General features: G+C 39.2%; 1 protein-coding gene across 5 annotated transcripts in view; it reads right to left on the reverse strand.

Moving 5' to 3' along the window:
* The window catches only part of ARMC9 (armadillo repeat containing 9), an 80,526-nt gene that overhangs the window by 50,858 nt on the left and 8,800 nt on the right, over positions 1–20,868 (reverse strand). For 4 of the 5 annotated variants that reach the window (XM_068406202.1, XM_068406201.1, XM_068406199.1 and 1 more), the window contains exons 8-10: positions 15,492–15,649; positions 13,504–13,602; positions 7,011–7,046 (exon numbers count right to left, since the gene is read on the reverse strand). In XM_068406202.1, the coding sequence (XP_068262303.1) occupies positions 7,011–7,046; positions 13,504–13,602; positions 15,492–15,649 (293 nt within the window). The remainder of the gene's footprint in view (positions 1–7,010; positions 7,047–13,503; positions 13,603–15,491; positions 15,650–20,868) is intronic. The other variant, XM_068406203.1, reaches the window with a different exon arrangement.

Genomic DNA, 20,868 nt, shown 5'->3' on the forward strand with positions numbered 1-20,868 from the left:
GTAGAAACTACCATCCGAAGCTCACTGAGGAAGTTGAAGAACTTGCTAAACACATTTAGTGACTTCAAAAATTTCAATACCTTAAAGTTGCAATAATATTCCACTGGAGACATACCATGTATTACAGCATATAAATTTGCTATAATTCTTTGTTTCGACACTAATGTTATCAGAGCGTCTGTTGCTACTAATATATACCCCTATATATAACTATTAATATGTAAAGAAAAGACCAGGTACAGCATATGGAACAGCATGCCTTTTCTCAGCGGTTCAGCGTAGGACAAGTTCAATTTAAGCCTGGATATTTCCTCCCTGATGCAGTGTGACACAGAGCATATGCAGCCACCACTGCTGCACAAGTCAAACCTTAACAATATCAACGCCATGTAAAAGTTGTCTGCTTCAGTAAATTTTTTTTTGCTAGAGCTAATTGTAGGTGAGCCAAGAATCGGCAATTCTGGCATAAAAGCACTTCATATCATACATTCTGATGTCAACCACATGCCATATTCGCAGAATATTCAGTGTCATCTCTTTGTGTTGATCTCACTCCTTGCTTTCTAAAAAATCTCTCATCACCACTTATGCCTTTAAAATCGGTCCTCTCTTCTAACCCAGTTTCTTTCAATGGGAGCTATATAATCGATGTCTATTGTCACATTTAAAACTGAGGGATTTAGGAGACAAAAAGCATGAAATACCATAGAGAATATTGAATTACACCAGCTGACATATTCTTGAACACACTACCTCGTGGGTATCCTCTGTAATACAAGGAACTGCTCTCTTAGATGTGAAATAAGCTTATATGTACATTGGAAAGTGTGTTATATTATGTTTAAGTCAATGAATGACTTCTACACAACAGACAATTAACAGGTCATGCACTTCAAAATTAACCTGTCTTGACAGCAGTTCTCAAATCAGTTTATTTTACACAATAGAAAAGTCTTTCAAAGTACGTCTACCTAAACTGTTTTCCCCTCCTTTATTTGTATTCATTTTCCTCAGCATTTTTGATAAATATCAAAAGTTAACTTTTGCTTAAACAAACTGTTTTCCCAGTCAAAACCTATCATCTTGTACCTGAGTGTGCAATGAAATCACAAATCATTTTCCTTGCCTTCCTCAGCACCCTTCTCCATTAAAGGAAATGGGGAGGAAAGTGGCTCTAGTACATTAAAGCAAAAGAAATGACAGAGCCCTTGAAGACGAGAAGGTGAGACAAAGAACAGTAGTGAGAATAGAAACAGAGCAGATCACTAAAAGTAAATAGATGTATATAAAAGCGCTCTGCTTCTCAGCAAAGTCCTTTTTACCTGCCACTTCTCTGCTGCCTTAGAAAGAAAAACACGTGCTCCAACGAAAATCTAACTAAAGGATATATAATTGGCAAAGATACATGCATCACCCTTCCACACAAATAAAACTTTTTGGCAAGTGTAAGATTTTGCAAGCTTTTATAAATTTCAAACTACAGAAAATTCAATTGGAAAAACATTTGGATTTTAAAAATTGGTCAGATCAAGCAGGATAAAGTCCCATTAATTCCCAAACTACTTTTTATGCTGGCAGATGGAGCACAGCAAAGCATTTAGTAGTTTGGTTCTGTAGTCTACCTACACCAAAAAGGCACCACACAGTGAGGCAGACCCTACACTGGAGCTCTGAGGGCAGGAGCACGGAGATGGAGAGCCTTCTTGTCCAGCACCCCCCTTCCTGATCAGACCCAAGTTTATCAGTCTAGAACCTGCACAGAAGGAAGGAAGCGCTCTCAGGCTTTTGGTGTTTCTGGGAAAGCAATAATGATGCAGTTCATATTACATGAGGTTCAACGAGGCAAAACAGAAACAGGAAAAGTTTTTCAGGGCTAGTTTCGCCTTCACTGCACCTTCATTTCTGAATCTGACTGACTATGGTCAGCACCATTGATAACCAGAAAGAATGCAACCATGTTACAGGGAGAGATTTCCTCTCTTCATCTTCGTCTACATGATTGCCATTAGTCATAAGTAAGCTAATCTGTATCCATCCAGGATGGCCCACTGAGTAAGAGACTCGCTCGGGTCTCCGGAGATATGCTTCTAGTCCCAATTCAGATATCGACTGCAGACAGAGTTTACACATGTCATTTCACATCTCTGGGCCTCAATTTTTCTCATCTGGAAAGCAGATACAGGCATCAATCTCTTGAATAAGCTGGGTTTTTTGAGATCTGCCAATGAACGGCAGTGTGCAAGAGCTAAAAATTATTATTTTACAATTAAACAATCGAAAGCTCATGGCACAACCACCATAAAGAGAAAGCCAACAGATTTAGTGTTTGATTATGACAGAATAATTCTGCAAATCAAGTTAATAACAGCTGATACAGTATAGTAGCAACTCTGGTACAAGTATTTTCCTGTTTTGGAATTTATTTAGGCCTCTATTTTAAGTAATTTTATGAGAAAATTGATTGTAGTAAAATATTGCTAGAGAATTGTATTTCTTCACTGGGCGTTTTTTGGCAGTTAGGCAACCCAGCAGCTCTCCTGTGGCTCGTAGGGCTACGATTTCAGGGTCCGCACAACTTCGGGTCAGACCGCTGAGGCACGCTGTGAAGCACACAGCCACGCAGCGCGCCGAGGGGCAGCATCACGTGCTCTCCATCTATTGCTAAATGCGTCTGAAGCGATTTTCAGTCAGTTTAATTTTCAAACAAGTGATCCAAATACAGTACTGCTGAGTGCTGCTCATGCAGTTTAACATCCAGGCTACCCTCCTACCCACCACAGACTCTTAACTTCTCATCTTTTTATCCTTGTTTTTAAAGGGGAAAGACATGTGGCACCCCAGACCCCCAGAGCTCCACTACCCTGCCAGCCTTTCTCCTCCTGGTACCGTGGCTTCTTCAGCTCTCACTCCTAGACCACTACCAGTCTGGCCAGCACCACCTCTGCACCCATTCCTTGGCTGCTTTTGCCGCCTCAAGGGGTGCCTGTCCCAGCACAGAGCTCAAGCCAATACCCCCGACAGGCCACAACAGTTTCTAGCAAGCCCCATGCCTCATCTTTAATGCTGGCAGATTTGACCAGTTGGAAGCAGCAGTCTCGGCAACAGGAAGCACTGGGTTATGGACTCAGGCAGAAATTAAGCCTGAGGAATATGACCCATACTCTACTGAAAATTTCATGGCTTCCTTCACAGTAATGTTTCTAATTCAAAGAGTGAAATACAGACCCGTCCTAACATTTAATTTTAACTTGGTTTAATACTCCTATTCCTTGAGCAGAGTGCTCTTCTCCACCTCACAGAGTGCCTTGCCCCACACAAGCAGGGAAGGGTAAATGTGCATGAGGAATTCCCTGGCAGGCAGCCCATCAAAGCAAATACACATCCGCTTCAGCAACTCCTTTCACATTTCACTAGGTAGTATTTGTTTGTTTCCATTTCTCCTCTTTGGTATGGATCAGAGATGTCCCAATCTCAGCATATTTACGAGTTAAGTACCTTTACATAACCTAACCCCAAAAAAGTTGTGTTAAGCTCTAGTTCTTGACTTGCGCATAAGCTCTAACAAAAGGAAAACCACACCTCAAATACAGCTGGGTCCTACAAATCAGCTCTTGGGCTTACTCACGTCAGCACACTTACTTAATTTAAGATATATAATCTAGCCAGTGGAAAAAGGTCATCGCCTTCACCATTATCTTTGTACACAGCAGATCAAAAGCAAAGCTTCCACGTGCATTACTTCTGGTGGGAGTGCCAGCTGAACTAGCCTTCACCCCTCTCAACACTTTGCTACCACAGAAAGCAAAAGCAAGAGATTTCTCTGGAACAAAAATCTGCCCTACCACCAAATTAATAACAAAAGTCTTTTTAAGTTCTTTGCAAAACTTTAGCCATGTGCTTTTAAAAATAGACTTCTATGTTGCAGATACATGTAAAAACACGAAGCCTTTTAAAATTCTTTTTTAGGAACAAAGGGATACATTTAACTGAGGAAAATGTTAATATTGAAGTCTGGAAGTGGGCAGAACAGAGCCCACTTTGGCCTTTTGTTTTTTTTGATCCTCACAGATCCGTTCTCTTTTCTGATGTTCATTCTCAAATCTAAATGCTGAACTCTGATACCTTGTCATTTCTGTGGCAATAGTACAAAAACTCCAACTGTACTGTGTTTTTGAGAGAGAGAGTATTTGGACGCTGGAAAGTTGGGATTTATTTATAACAGCTGCTTTTAAATAATTAGACAAGAGAAAGTAAAACTATCATCACTGTGCATTCATAGCCCTCGAAGCACTCTATAGAAAGTAAATTCTTAATATTCTCATAAGGTTAGTAGAAACATTAAGATCTTCATCTCCAGGTGATGAAACCAAGGCCACAGACTGAAAGACAAACAGAGTCAAAGGCACTGCTGACAGGTAACTTCCTCACTACACATCCATCATGTCAACCACCAGATGATGCCGCCATCAGCCAAGTTTACATAGCTCCTCTTTACTACCATTTCCTTAGATTAAAAAGCATTATTTCCTCAGCATTTTCTCCCAAGCCCTTTCCCCAGTCTTACCTTTCCTGGAACAGGTTAAATATTAACTCAAGCTTTTGAGTAACAGTATTGCTTAAATTGCCAGTCAATGAAAAGAGTGTGAAGAACATGGGGCGTACATGACTCATCTGCAATACACGACTCCCAACATTCACGGATTTAATCTTGAACAAAACCCTTTTCATGCAAAATCTAGCTTGAAGCAGAACCATTTGTCATATTTGAAACACATGCAGAAACTGGGTGTCTTAAGGAAAGGAAAAGAAACAAACACAAGAAAACAACAGCCCAAGCATAGCTCATTCTGGTAGGATCATGGGGTATGACTTATATTTGTGTTGGTTCTTGCCAAAGCCAAACCAGGTGCCATATTAAGTCAAGTAATTCTGTCACGATGCAGATTAGCCACAGATGGCAGCCCTTCATTTTTGAACCAAGCGAGGCATGAATACAAACAGCATGGAATAAAACAAAGAAGTTCAAAGGGGGAAAAAGAAATCAATATTTATAAAAGAAAACAGATGCATTTCATGTGCAAGCCAAAACCACAATTGATTTTATCAAATAGTGCAGCCCTGTATTCAAACCAACTCCACTATGCTATTTGATGTATATATTCATAACATGCTGAAGGCTAGAGCTGAAAGCCAGATTCTGTCCTTAGTTACCACTCTGAAAATGTGCTATAAGAATTCAGTGTAAATTCAATGGAGATTCAAAATTAATAATCAAAGTTATGTGATGACTATGTGAAGAGTAAAAACTGAAGTCTGAGCAAATTTGTACTTATCATTAGAACTCAGAAAGGTATGCTGAGCTCATTTGTCATACACTAATGACAGTAAGACTGCTACTTGCAGTCTGTGATGGGTCAAACTCCAAGCTTGTGTAACCTGGCAGGTCTACCGGGGCTATGCAAATTTATTTCATAAGAAGACCTGCAAATGTTTTTAATTAATTTTTTTTTCTTACTTAAACTAGAGATATGCTGTTATGGAAAGTTTCCACAGGTTCTCCAAGACATCTGAAGTATACATAAAAAAGTCACACTGTAATACTACATATAAACAGTGAGGGGGGGCTGAAAGCTATCTATGTATTCAAGACATAACTCAGGATTTGAGTCAGACAGCTTTACAAAAATTTTATAAACAACTCTGCATTGTAAGTTATTACATTCTATGTTGTATAAAGTTACTTTTAACTAAGGCTACCTGTATAAGAGCAAAACCTTTCTTTAGCAAAGATCATTTAATTAATCCTTTCTCATCTGTAATCAACTTTCCTCAATCTCAAAACAGACCATTATGAGAGGGAACAAAATGCTAAACATTAGGCAAAGGGTGTCCATTATGACCATTCACATCATCAACAGGAACAGGTTGATTGATGCAGGTGTTCTTTTAACACAGGTGAATGTGGACAGTATTATCTATGTCAAGATAAAAAGAAGCACGTAAGGAATAGTCCATTGCATTCAATAATTCTATGACCATTTCTCAAAACAAAATGTTGGTTTAAGCAGGAAGTTCAGTGCCCACAGGGGTTACTGAAATTCCAGGTGAGGAATATGTTTGAAAAAAAAGTACAGTTTTTATTGAAAGGCAAAATCTTGTTTCTTGTTTTACCCAAAGAAAGCAGAAAAATATAATAAATATGGATTATTTTAAAGTAGAATAATGACTGACATTTTTCAGAATTGGTGTCAATCACTTTTATGAATTGATTACATACAGAGTTACTTAGAGGTAGACTCATTTCCTCTCTTTGCAAAGAATGCACTGACTATGGGCAAAATTAGATACTTATGGTGTACTTGTAATATTGCCAGAATACAAACTTCCATCTGGGTTACAGAAGTCACAGGCAGTACACAGAATATTGTTTTGCTTTTTCAGTTTTCAGTGAAAGAAGATGCATTTTAATTGTACGAAACAATTCAATAATCTTTACTACAGAGAAGAAGTTTCACTTTACAGATTAAAAATTCAAATATGCAAAATAAGACGCACCTCTGAAGAGCACAAGTCAATTTGCTGTATTATCTTAAGCGATAACATTTATCTGCTTACTCAAAGGTGTTGTGGGATCAGCTGGTGTTGGCACACTTCAGAAACATCGTATGCTATAGACATGGATATTCATGTGGAAGACATAATTGCTTTCCGCATGATATAAACAAGTATAAACAAGCTGTGTTTCATGTAGAAGTTGTGGACAAAGCTGCTCTTTTGTTGACATGCTGTGTTACATATATTATGAAGCCATAAGGTTACTTAGAACTTCTGTTCTCCATGCAGAAATCCCAAGCCTTGCAAATTTTTTGGCTCTTTACAAACCATACAGTTAATGTCACCACAAGTTAAAATGCACAGAAAATTGTTACGCATTGTGAAATGAAGAGAAATATAGACTGTGACAGACTGCAGCAGGCAATGTGAAAGGATATAAAGATATAGACACTTACATATCCATCATCACAAGGGCTCATAGAGTAATATCCCTTTACAGGCAAACAGGCACACATTAAAACAAAGAAGATTAAAAAAACCAAGTGAACAGAAATAAATTGCAGAGAAATGCACAGTTATAAAAAACAAATCAAAACTAGCTAAAAATTAACAGACCATTAGCTTTAAAAAGAAAAGTATAAGCACCTTCTTCCAATCCATGCACTTCTATGTTTTAGGACCGAAATCAGTCTCTCTCTTGTGATATATTTACATTACAAGTTCTCCATTCAACACCTGGCAAACATACCTAGTCTGCACATTATTCCATTATAAATGTCAGTTAGAATAGCTATGTACCAAGCAGTGACACATTTATGTGAATATGACTTCTGTTGTTCACTACAATGAAGCAGCTAAGAGAGAGATACCAATGAACGTGATATCAATCAGAAGACCTCAGCTTCCGAGAAAGCAGCTGCAAGAGTTCTCCATACTTGCTTTGGTTGGAGTTCCTCACCAGCACATAATGAAAGCTGAGCGAGACAATTTAAGATTTTCACAGAATCACAGGATCACAGAATGTTAGGGATTGGAAGGGACCTCGAAAGATCATCTAGTCCAATCCCCCTGCCGGAGCAGGATTGCCTAGACCATATCACACAGGAACGCGTCCAGGCGGGTTTTGAATGTCTCCAGAGAAGGAGACTCCACAACCTCTCTGGGCAGCCTGAGATTTTTCAGCAATATTATCAGTTCCTCATCCCAGAAGGTTCCAAGGATACATTAAGAAAAAGTCTCTGGAAGGAAACTTAAGATTGAGTTACCAAAATTAAAAATGGTGATGATCCATGGTTTGAGTAGTTTAGTACAAAATATGCCATGTTCTCTTTAATTAGACTAAAACTTTTAACTTAGAACAGCTTTGTATCTAAAAAGAACAGTCAATTCAAAATAAAAGTACACAGTTCAACACAATGAAATAAGACCGACATTAATTATTCTGCATCTAGTCTTTTTGTGCAAACCTGCCAATACTTAGAGGACATATTTGTGCAGATGAATAAGCACATAAACACTGTATTTAGCAGGTTCCTCTTTAACAGACATATACAGAAGGTATAAGAAATTTGCCACTCTTCACTGCGAGCAGAAAATAAAGTTCTTTCTATTCTTTAACAAATTTTAAAATCTGACATTTTTTTTATTACCATCACACTCAGAATTCCCTGATGTGAATGAATCTTTTAATTTTCACGGTGCTATACACACACACAAACAGTTCCTGGTGAAGACATTTTAAAATTAAATTTAAGACAAAGGACAACATCGATAGAGACCAGTAAGTGAGCAAAAGAAACCAGGAGATAACCTGTATCGTGATGAGAGAGAATTTCAACACACGCATGACTTGAGCCAGTAAAAATGTACATAGGCATCAAGACAAAGATGACATTAAATAAAAGTTTTGACATTAAGGGAAAGTTTTAACATTAAAGGAAACCACAAAAGGTTGGACCAGATGACCTTTCAAGGTCCCTTCCAACCTGGGCTACTCTATGATTTGAGAACAATAACAGGAAAAGTTTGTGGAAATCCCCACCAGTGGCAGCACCTTACCTGGTGTAGAAGAGGAATTTATGCAAACAAAAAAACCTGCCCAGGTTGCTGCAGGTAGTTGTATCACCTGCAGCAAATTGTGAAAAAGGCATCATATACCATACCAGCAGAAAAAAAGAACTTCTCTTTGCTTACATAAAGAGGTAGGTTTGTATCTTCTTTACCATATATAAACGGTAACATATACGTATCATCCCATGGACATGGATGGAAAAGACCGATATATTTCATCCTAAGAAAAGCTTGCTTAGGGTAGATGCTGTTTGCTGTAATGTGCATATTATTTTTAAATAAAAGAGCGTACATCCACGTAATGCGTGGTGAATCCACTCTGAATGGTTCAGAGTAATAAAAAAAAGCAAAACAAAAAACTTCGTTACCCTGTCTCCTAGGTTTCATGCGACCTCCTGGTGCAGAAAACACTTTCACAAGTAAGAAACAGAATACCTGCCACCAACTATTACAACTTGATGGCATGTTCACATTTGCAGTAAAAAGCATGTTTGAGGAAAAAAGCACAAGAGTACAAGGAACAAAGGAGCCCATGCTGGTCTTTACAGCCATCCTAGAAAACTTAAAAAATTCTCCTTGTTTACAGTTTGTAAATGACAGCTTAACTTTACAGAAGAGCTGGTGCTTTTGTCCAGTGACAGAACTAAAAAAATTTTTCCACAGCTTCAAGAGTTGTGTCAAAAGAGACCTAAAACTTGCAAGGGACATTAATTCAACTAATTGTAGTTACAGGTAAATATAATCAGACTGAATCGCAGTAAAAACATAATGGGCATTTATTCTATTCCATGACACAGGAACAATATATGCAAGCAACTACACAGCTTTCTAGTCACTGAAAGATTTTCCAGTGGTTAACACACACCTTGACTACTGACAGAGACTGTGCATCTGAAGAAGCAGCTCCCGTTTTCCCTTTAATCCAAAGTTTAGAGAAGTTTATTATATTATCCCTAATCCAAGAAATTCCAGGAAGGTGTACATCTTACTTGAATTAGAAAATCTATTCATGGGTTTAAGACTTGAGCCTATGCTTAAGAGCTACTTTCGATGGGGAATGAATATACGATGCTTCAGTGACAAAGAACCAGGGCATCAAAAAGCTACAACCCATGCTTCTCACCCACAAAACAAATCACTATTAGAAAGAAAAAAAAGAAAAAGAAGTAAAATTCAAGTTATCTCAAGAGTATTAAAGGTATAAAAGACTATGATTGAACACTGTATTTAAAACTATTCTTTTCAAACTTATAATTACCCCTATCAGTTCCTTGTCTAAATGAACATTAGAAAGTCAGGAATCTGATTAGATCTTCAAATGAATGCTTCCTCAACTTGTCAGACCTGGTGCTCTGACCTCCTATTCTTAGATCCAGACCTTTTGCTTTGACAATTCTCTCAGGTTTCTTATCTCCCAATTCAGAACCACACATGTCAAATTATCATGATGGAAGACAGTGATAACATTCAACTGCAGCTAGAAAAAAACCCTTATGGTAAACCAGGGCTTTAGAGAAGCCTTGGAAACATCTCCCAACTGTAACACAGTAGTGTGGCCTCTCTCCTACTACATGCAGCAGATGCATCCTGTTAATGGATTGTAGATCAGGCTCTCAAGCTAACCTAGGAGGTCACAGAGCTGGCAAGAGGCATGAAGTTGCTCTGTGAAAGAATGAGATCCAAGCCAGCTTACTGGAGAGCACAAAGCAACAGCCAACACCAGAAGCCCTTGCTAAGTAAGATTTCGTGGGTATGATTACACTGGGAAAGTCTTTTGGTTAAGAGACGTCATTGCCTCAGGTCTTAAAGCCAGTTCAGTAAGAAAGACTCGTTCTGGGATTTGTCCTTCTGATATGAATTTCTTCCAGTATGACAGGACAGGCCTTCAGCCACGGGGAGGGGGGGTAAACCAGGAAGCTGATGTTTGTACAACAACAGCACATATTAGTAAGTGATATGTGCTACCTTTATTGTAATTTCAAAGCCTGAGACCTCGAGGCTTTATATTACACTTTCTGACAGGCTTTATATTACTACTTTCCTGACGTTAAAAATTGAGCCCAGAGTACAATGCACTGGGAACAAAATCAAGTTTGCAGACAAACAATCCTACCAAGGATATAATTCAAGGCATACTGTTTAATTTCCTTGGCCAATACTTCATTTTGGTTACTGCACTGGTATAGTCCTCCTTCCCAGTATAACTTAAAACTACCAGTGTAGCAGAGCAGATTTAACAAAATATTCTGTAGAGTTCAAGTACACATCTCAGAGAATGATGCACCTTTAGCATTTTCTGCTCTCAGAAAGTGCTCCCAAACCTGGATTGTCTCAAGTTGTGCCAGTATAACTGACTGTGAACTCAAGCACCTCCTTTTTCCAAACTACATAATGCACATCTACTCATCACCTAAGTAAAAGCGGTAGAAATTTAAGGCTGCATGTTAGTACAATAAAAAAAGTAATTTTCTTGCTAATTATTTTGTTTTCTGCTCATCTGTTTAGAGATACTGATCCACCAAAACTAATTTATTTAAGGGTCTTGTCCTGACATTGGCAATTTCAGTGAGACAGGGTCAAATCCTGAATACTCAAGGTGAAGTGGAGAAAAAAAAAAAACAAGTCACCATATTTAATGCCTGCCAAAACTCTTTAGACATTGCCTCTGGTTTTTTTTTTTTTTCAAGCTTCTCACTTATCGGGCCTACACAGTGACCTAATGGTAAGGATGAGCAAAGGAGCTGCCCCTCTGCTAGTCCCTTCCCTCTGCAATTATACAGATGACTGCCCCTTAAAGCAGGAGTTTTGTGAAATGGAGTAGCTGGAAAGACCACACTCTAGTGTCTCTAATTAGTTATGAGCAAAAAGTGAAGGGACCTTCCAACACAAATCCAGCACAGATGCTGCAAACTCATGCTACTACTTAGTCTGGATCATGATGCCTCCAGCTTTATTCGAACACTTATGCAAAAACCTGAAACCACTTAAGGATAGAACAATAACATCTACATGCATAACAATGAGGTATTTGAAATCCTTGACGAAAAAGTAATGGGATGCCTTAGTGGCCTAGTGGCAAACAGTCAGAATTTGGTTTTTAGTCCATCTCATCTGGCTTCCTGGATCAACAGAGTCAGGGAGTGGTTAGAAGTATTTTGGGACGATGAGGAAGGAGTCGCATTTTTCTTCTTAGAAGATAGGTTATACATATTTCTTTTTCTTACACTTATTTGTGTTTCTACATGTTTGCTATTCGTGCAAGAAAACAGAACTCTCTACATGGGAAATAAACAAGAAAATATGATCAAGTGTGGACAAAAGGACAAGATGAGGAAACCTGGTTATGATGCAGTGAAGGTCTACAAGCGAAGACTGATCAGCCCTCCAAAACTTGGCTAATGCCTCAGACAGCCTGAGTGTGTGGGTCTGCTTATAGAAACAACATTAGATTTCAACCACAGTAGCTACTATAACCTCACTGTCAAGGAGTGGCCTAAGCCAGTTGAGAAACCTTTAATCTAAACAGTCTCAGTGCTATAGCTGTCCTGGTCCTCCACTAGAGAACTTTGCTGGTACAGCAACTACCTTAAATAGGGTGGGTAAAGGAGCCATAAAGTCACACAGAAATAGTTATGCTGGTAAAGCCTAGTATAAAAATAGATACAGCTGTGCCAGAAGAACACAGCTTTACTCAGCTTAACCTGGCTAATTTGGGACAGAAGGGAGGCAAAAATTCACTTCCAGAAGGGAAAAAATCCACCACCAACAAATCCTCTTTCTCTGACCTATCTACGTAGCTGGAGACTGTGTTAAAGTGGCCATAGTGGCTTAAGCATAGTGGCAAAGGCGCTTCTGGAGCAGAAATGCTTTTAGAGACTCTTTTAGAGAAGCAGCAGTAAATAAACATTGTGCATAAGATCAACAATCATTTCACAGTTGAGCACCTTTTAGTAGAAGAAAACAGAAAGTATGGCTGCAAGAGATTTTGAGTGGTCACCTAATCTGTCCTGGAGGACCAACCAAGCATCAACCATTCCTGGTAAATGGTAACCGTTTGACTACCTTGTTCTTAAAAAACCACCAGTGACAGAGATTCTGGCTGAAATACTGTGCTTATACACTGCTGCTTACCCACTGCTGCTTACCTACTGCTTCAATGATCACTTATTGTTCTTAAAACTCTTTAAAGTCTTTTTTTAATAGAGAAGGAAACAGATGCTTATACCTAAAGGCTAAACCATACAAGGACAGATGTTTATGCTAAGATAGCATATGTGATAGGGGTACAGAAAGACATATGCATGTAAATCAACAAGGTGGCTTAGGTGTATCATCTAACTGCCCATCTAACAACTAGCTCTTACAAAAAAAGGGAAGTCCTCCCTTACCCCTTTTTTCCCCATTTGTTCTCATGATCCTGTCTGATGCTTCTCCTTTAGCTGGCTAAGCCAATTCACTCTAGGGTTATAGGAGCATCACTGACAGCAGAAAGGAACAGAGCATGTGTCTAGAGCTGAGCAACACCACCACCCCTTTTTACCTAAAGTAAATTGGCTAAGATGTGCCATCAAACTACACTCAGGACATGAGTTTTAGGGTCTGGGGTTTTTTTAAACATTCAGTTAGCATTTTAACAGATACACAGCTTACTGTTATCGTAACAACAGTATTAATCACACTTCTGCAGCTATGACTGCATAACCGTGTCATTCACCAGCATTTGAGATCAACAAAATCTTATGTATTGCCATACTCTTATACAAGCTTGGACACATTATATTTTGCCTTTACTATCTCATATGCATTGTTCAATATACAGCTTAAGTAGTATTGGCTTTTGAGACAGTTACTGTAAAAAAACCAAACATTAATACTTACAGTTCCAGGCCTTCTGAAGTCAGTACTATGTGCTACATTTTGTCTCATCTGATTGCTAAACAAGCGAACACAAACACTTTGAAGATACTCTGGTGTGATCTAAAAATCAGGAAACATACAGAGAGAACAGGATTATATAAAACTTACACTTTCTAGCAGACATGTTTCTACACTAAAGGTTGTTTGGTGTTTTGTTGGTTTTTTTTCCTAAGAGGGCAAGAAATCACACACTTGAGACTTATTGATGCAAGCACAAGTTACACACTGCAACTACAGTTCTGTTCAGAAATTAAGAAAACTGTAAACTCTCTTCATCTGGGAATAGTTTTACTATTCACAACACCAATGCTAAACACTTTCAGAGAGTCCAGAAGAAATACAGAATTTGTCACACCTGTGTTTGCATACAGATTTTCCTCAATCAAACGGTAAGTCCTCCAACAGTAAGTATGAAGCAGTTTTGTGCTTGATATGCTGATGTGTTGTCTAGCTAAACAGCAGAACTTATGTAACTGTCTTGTACAGCAGAGAGAATAAATACGAATTACACAGTATAGCACTTTGTGTTTCAACGCAAAACATCTCAGTGAGTTTAGGTTTTTGTTTTGGGAAATCTATACCACAATAGAACCCCCTAATTTCAGAAGAGTTATTAGCTTCCCCAGAACAGAGGTGAGAGGACTGAGATTATAGAAACGGGAATGGGGATACTTCTGTTATTCTCAAACCTATAGCGACACAACAAAACCCTTCAAATTCAGAATGCTGTAACTTCAACATGATTTTATTCAGCACTCAGCTCCGCTTTGGATTCAGAAATGACAGAAACCAAAATTCATAACGAAAGAGCACCCTCAGCTGGACACACTTGGGAAGGATCAAATGACTGCTCAGCACAAGGTTTACAAGGGAAATTAAAAAAGCATCTGCAACAAAAGATAACCAGTGCCTGGTTCCTCCACCGCAGAAGGCAAGAGGATATCATCTTGGAGAGCACTGAAGTGTGACACGGGAGGCAGCAAATGAATGACTATGTGTTTCTTATTGTTATCAAAGCTCATGTGAGCAGATACCTTTCCTAATCTGCTGTAAAGCAAATCTACACCTACAGGCAAATTCTTCCCTGCATGATGAGAGCAGACAGTGATCCAAGATGCAGAGTAACAAACTACAAGATGTTCACACCGATGACAGGAGGGAGGTACATACTGAGTTGTCAGCAGGTAGCACAGGAACTCCTAAGTCATTCTCCCAGCTAACAATTCACAGCTCCTTTAAAAGCATCTAGAGGCCATTAACATCCGCCATAAGAATAATCTTCAGGTTATACAGAAGTTATAGTATAGAGGCATGCTCACAAAGAAGAGGGCTCAAAAGATGAAGCATAAAATCAGGTCTGTCTAAAAACACCCATAAGAAAGTTGTACCTTCTCCAGTCACATACATGTGGCTCATTTCACACAGCGAATAACTCATTTGCTCCTACCCCAGTTCCCTTTACCAATTACATTAACAAGTTCAGCTTAGCAGAACAGAAAGCAAAGCTTTTCCTCACCAGAATTTTGGATGAGATGATTGTTTCCACAACAGTGTAACTTAAAACAGACCTGGCAGCAGTTTTAAATATACAACAACCTCTGATGGGCTGGACTGCAGTCAGTAATCACAGAAATGCCCTCTAATCACTGCTGATACCAAAGCTCAAAAGGAGACTCTCACAAGAGACCTGAGATGTCTTGTGAGATGGTGATAATTTCTTCAAGATTTCTGAGCCAGCACAATTCAACCCTTTTTCTGCACTACCTTTATCCTAGTACACGGGGGCAACAGAAGAATCTCTCATTCAAAGTGCTGTGTTTCATTAGCAGAGAGCCATGGTACTTACAGAAAAGCTCATAACTACAAAGTTTAATTCACATTTTAGTGACATTCTCTCTCCATTTTCTGGGGGGTGAGGGAAGCAAGTACATATCTGAGTCATCTCTTACCATCTTGCCATTGACTGTGGCCTCTAAGGCATCCACGAGCTCTGCAGTGACTCCAATGAGATTATGGTAGTCCGCCTGCATTTTGTTAAATCTTTTCAGGTAGATCATGGTCCTGTGCTCAGATTCCACTAACTGTTGATGAAGATGTTGCAACATTTCTGTCAAAAGAATTAAAGAAGAAATAATGTCACCTTTTCAACCAAAAGGACAAAAGAACCCACAAGCATTTTTACTGCTCTGAAGGGACAACTTCAACTGCTGCTGTGGAATTACTTTTATCCAAGGGGTGGAATTTCACTGCAAGGATAATTCCACACTACTAGTGTGATTTCATTTTATCACAACGGCTACAAGTATTTATTTTTTCTTTATAGCCAAAGAACCAATTGCTTCAGAGTTACAGCAGCAATACAATTATAAACAGTAAACATCAGTGAATACATTTGTGAAGACGATACTGTTTTAAAGGTCTGTTAATACAAGAAGTTCCATGCTATCAGAGACAAAACGAGGCTATGGGCATCGAACCGGAAGAATATATGACAAAATGCAGCTCAGACTTGCTTAACTGAACTTGCTACCTGCAGATGAGATTCATGCACTGTCTCCCACATTCACTAAAGTAACAGTGGGTAAAAAACATTATCACCCAGAGCAATTGGAAAGGTCAAGCTGCCACTTCAAAGATAAAATGACAGAACAGGAGAATGACAGTACCCAGAGACTCATGCCAGTGTTTGTTAGATTACACTGTGAGGCTGGGTGTTTTCTCCAGTTAATTTATAGAAATAGACCACTGATACTTAGGTTATGTAGTGCTTTGCTTATTTTAAAGTAAATACTAAGTCTTCTATCTTTTAAGGAAAATGGTACAATTCAGAGAAAAAAAAACCCCAACATTCAAGTTATCCAATTCTTCATCTGCTATTAAAATATGCACTGAATTCTTCAAAGTTGCAGGGAATTCTCTACTTCATTCTCTTCCTCTACACAAAATTTTTCAGGTGATTCCATCATTTACTGTTTGATGGTAAGCTATATTAGTTACGTTTAGTACCTTCAGTTTCTGAAAATAATTCAGATTTTTATTTTATTTCTGTCTAAACTAAAAAATCCCAAAATGTTCCACTCCTGATACATTTTGTTCCTTTGGGTTCAATTACTTTAGAGATAAAAGCAGCAAACTGAGCATCAAAATCTGTATCCTCCATCCCAGTCTCAGACCTAGCCAAATTAGCGTTCTACATGGAAGTCAGGCACGGAATCTGGAGCTGTGCACATCTTCATGACTGAACAAAACTATGAAGGAAGGCATAATAATTCTATTGTTACTGCTGATGTTTATGTATTTTGCTAGAACATTATGTTTTAAATTAGTTTGCTGAGAAGCCAGTATTGCTCTAGTGTTGTCAAAATGGCATTGTGCCCGTCTCCAAACAGACAATATTTACCATAGGACTTTCTTTAAACAATGGGCAGGAATCAGCTTGACTACAGGGTTTCAGACAGAAGTAGGATTCATTCTCACAGATTTATAAAATTTTGGGGTTAGAGTAGAGCATTCCAAACAGCCCAACATGACACAGTTTAGGTTCAAACACACCCAAAGGGAAGAAAAACAAAGTAAATTGCTAAGATGCAAATTTTGAAACTAGAAAAACTAGTTCCTGTTTGTGGCTTTGAACAGACTGTGCCCATGATCTCTGAAGAAACTATTATCCTCTTTCATGATTCACTATCACTTTCCATAAAGATGTAGCTCTCACATTCCTGTAACATAGAAGCATTGGGAAACAATTTATGTAAGTAGAAATCTTTGGGATCTTCATTTGGAGAATCCTATGCAGTACAAAGTTTCACCACACAGTTACGCTCTGTGTTTAAAAAAAGCTCAGCATATAATACCTTGCAGCTATGATAAACAAGCTCTGGAGAATTTAGGTGTAGTTCTTCAAAAACTGTCCCTTGCCATTTGCTCCCCTGCTCTCTGAACTCAGGCACGAACCTCTGCTGTCCATGGGAGCTGGCACAGGGGTGGTAATCTTCAGAAAGGATAAAACAGGGAGTGGACGTGCTGTATTAGCATCATGGTTTATCTGGTAGAGCCTTCACAAGTCATCTTCTACAATGGCAATCTAATTATATTGCAGGTAGTGATCTACTAATCATGCACCAATACCTGCCAAACAACTGACAAACTGCTTCAAAAGGCAATAAACACGTGAACATAAGAGATGCAAAACTGCCAGAAAAATACTATTCAAAGAGAATTGGTCATAAAGCTTTCATTACAAATGAAAAAGATCAAAGTCATTAGATAGAACTATGAATTCTAATGTTGGAAATGGCTTTAAAAATTTGTCACATCTTAAAGATTTTTAGGGTTTCTGAAATAGGCTGCTTTTATCCCATTTATATTAAAAATTGTAGATAACAGAACAGCTTATTTTTACTTTCAGAAAATTTAGCAAAACAATCTTTTTAATGGGATCTTTTAGAGAAAATGTGCATTAATAGATTTTAGCTATAAACTTTACTACAAATTGACAGTCAAAATAAAGCATGGAATACAGGGAAGGTATATTTTCTTACTTCTAATCTGTATTTTTTTCAAAATCTACAAGTTAAGGAAAAAAAGACAGTTATTTTACTCTCACAGCCTCCTCCCCTCTAAGAATGGCTGCTTTCTGAGAACCATTCATGAACCACAGCATTCTGCACCGGCAGGATTTGTGATTGACATCTGATATCAAACTGCAAATCAAGCCACCCTAATGATATTTTTCTTATACTTTCTAGGAGGGAGCCAAAACTGGTGTGAAATAACAACAGAAGCTGTGACAAGCCACAGATCCTGTTCAAATCCAGCAAAATGCACTTGGAAAAAAAAAAAAAACCACTAGAACAGCTCCCAGTAACATTAAGTAATCTTGCTGAGAGTGCCAAACTTTTTACAATTCTTTAAGCCATTAAAACCATCTCAGCTGCAATCAATACTCATCAACTTAAAAATCACAAGAGTTAAGATAGGTTCCAAAGACAACCCAAATTATTCTTCCTTGATAATAATCATTCAACTTTGGTTTTATTTTTATTCCACAGCCATCACTGCGAAACTGCTACCACAGCTTAAATACAATACAGGTCCAAAACAAGAATATTTTTCTAAACTAATAAAGAGTCTGAGAGCAACCATTGCATAAAACTGACCCCTCTTCAGCACCTTATTCCTTTGCCTAGATGAGCAAACTGCAATAAATTTTTATTTAACTGTGATACAACACATTTGATTCAGAAATTTCCACTGGATATATCTACAGCATGACTTTCACTCAGAGGAAAGTTGGAAGCACCAAGTCATGAAACATAAACCTACTCATAACTTACTTGCTTTTCATAGCGCAGTGGGGGAAATTTCCAGTGATGACAATCCATCTTCCAACTACAGTCAGCAGGAAAAACTACATAACCAAAACACAGTGCAGCTCATGAAAGCTAGTCTTGGCAATTAAGAAACAGGGTCCAATTTACCCTCTGCCTGTTAAATCCAGGGTTTATCAATTACAAACACTGATCTTTATTAAGAAAAGGGAGTCGAAGAGAGGAATCACAAAGTCTTGACATATCTTGCATTTTTTTATATCACTATCTTCTCACACATAAGTAATTTTACTAAAAAAGGAAAAGTATTTCATGAAAGTTTCTCATACTGGAAGAGTAGGAAGCTTTTATCATTGATGTGTAGCTGACCCAAGTACAGATGGCTGCTGGAAGAGCTGGTCGTGCACTGCCCCGTTCCCCCCTTGCCTTCCTGCCATATCCCAATAACCCATAACAGCATTCATGCAGACAGATCAGGGAGCTACCAGTCTAGGTAAAAATCAATATTTAGTTGTTTCTTTAAAAAGTTAAATCATTTCCATCTGAGTCAGGATTGAGGAAAAGGAAGGAGTGACTTTCAAAGGCAGTTCACATTTACATCACCTTGCAGCAGTGATCAAACTGCACCTGTAACACCTGCGGTGTTCCCCAGGGCTCAGTTCTGGGGCCGGTGCTGTTCAATATCTTTATTGATGATCTAGACGTAGGGATTGAGTGCATCCTCAGTAAATTTGCAGATGACACCAAGCTGGGTGGGAGTGTCGATCTGCTGGAGGGTAGGAAGGCCCTACAGAGGGATCTGGACAGGTTAGATAGATGGGCCGAGACCAACGGCATGAGGTTCAACAAGAACAAGTGCCGGGTCTTACACTTCGGCCACAACAACCCCATGCAGCTCTATAGGCTGGGGGAAGAGTGGTTAGAAAGCGGCCCGGTGGAAAGAGACCTGAGGGTGCTGATTGACAGCCGGCTAAACATGAGCCAGCAGCATGCCCAGGTGGCCAAGAAGGCCAATGGCATCCTGGCCTCTATTAGGAATAGTGTAGCCAGCCGGTCTAGGGAAGTGATCGCCCCTCTGTACTCGGCACTGGTGAGGCCGCACCTTGAGTACTGTGTCCAGTTCTGGGCCCCGCACTTCAAGAAAGACGTTGAGGTGTTGGAGCGAGTCCAGAGGAGGGCGACCAAGCTGGTGAAGGGTCTGGAGGGTCTGACCTATGAGGAACGGCTGAGGGAGCTGGGGTTGTTTAGCCTGGAGAAGAGGAGGCTCAGAGGTGACCTTATTGCAGTCTACAACTACCTGAAGGGAGGTTGTAGCGGAGTGGGAGTCAGCCTCTTCTCCCAGGCAACTAGCGAGAGGACAAGAGGACATAGCCTCAAGCTTCGCCAGGGGAGGTTCAGGTTGGACATTAGGAAGCATTTCTTCTCAGAAAGGGTCTTTAGACATTGGAAGGGGCTGCCCAGGGAGGTGGTAGAGTCACCATCTCTGGATGTGTTTAAGAAAAGACTGGACATGGCACTTAGTGCCATGGTCTAGTTGACATGGTAGTGTCAGGGCAATGGTTGGGCTCGATGATCCCAGAGGTCTCTTCCAACCTGATTGATTCTGTGATTCTGTAACAGGAATCAGAGTAACACAACACATTTGGCTTCTCTCTTTCCCTTTCCCAGACACAACTCCTGACACTGACAAATGCTTTCTACATATGATAAGCATATAGAGGGGGAAAAATACCCCTCTGAACCTAATACCTACCAGAACCATTATTCATTTGTGGAGGAAAAGAGGAGAAAATAAAGCATAGAGGACTAAACTCCTGGTTTAGGAAAATACAGTGTACAGTAAAGCTTGTGACCCTGCCAAATGAAGATGCTGACATTAGGCATCATCTGAACTACTGCATGTTTCTACCAGTATTCTTGCCTGCTCTCTCACGTGTGTAATTATCAAGCCTTTTTAATATTCTGGCTTCAGTTCCTATGAGCAGCCAAGGAGGTA

The sequence above is a fragment of the Nyctibius grandis genome, chromosome 8 (assembly GCF_013368605.1).
Source record: "Nyctibius grandis isolate bNycGra1 chromosome 8, bNycGra1.pri, whole genome shotgun sequence".
NCBI lineage: Eukaryota > Metazoa > Chordata > Aves > Nyctibiiformes > Nyctibiidae > Nyctibius > Nyctibius grandis.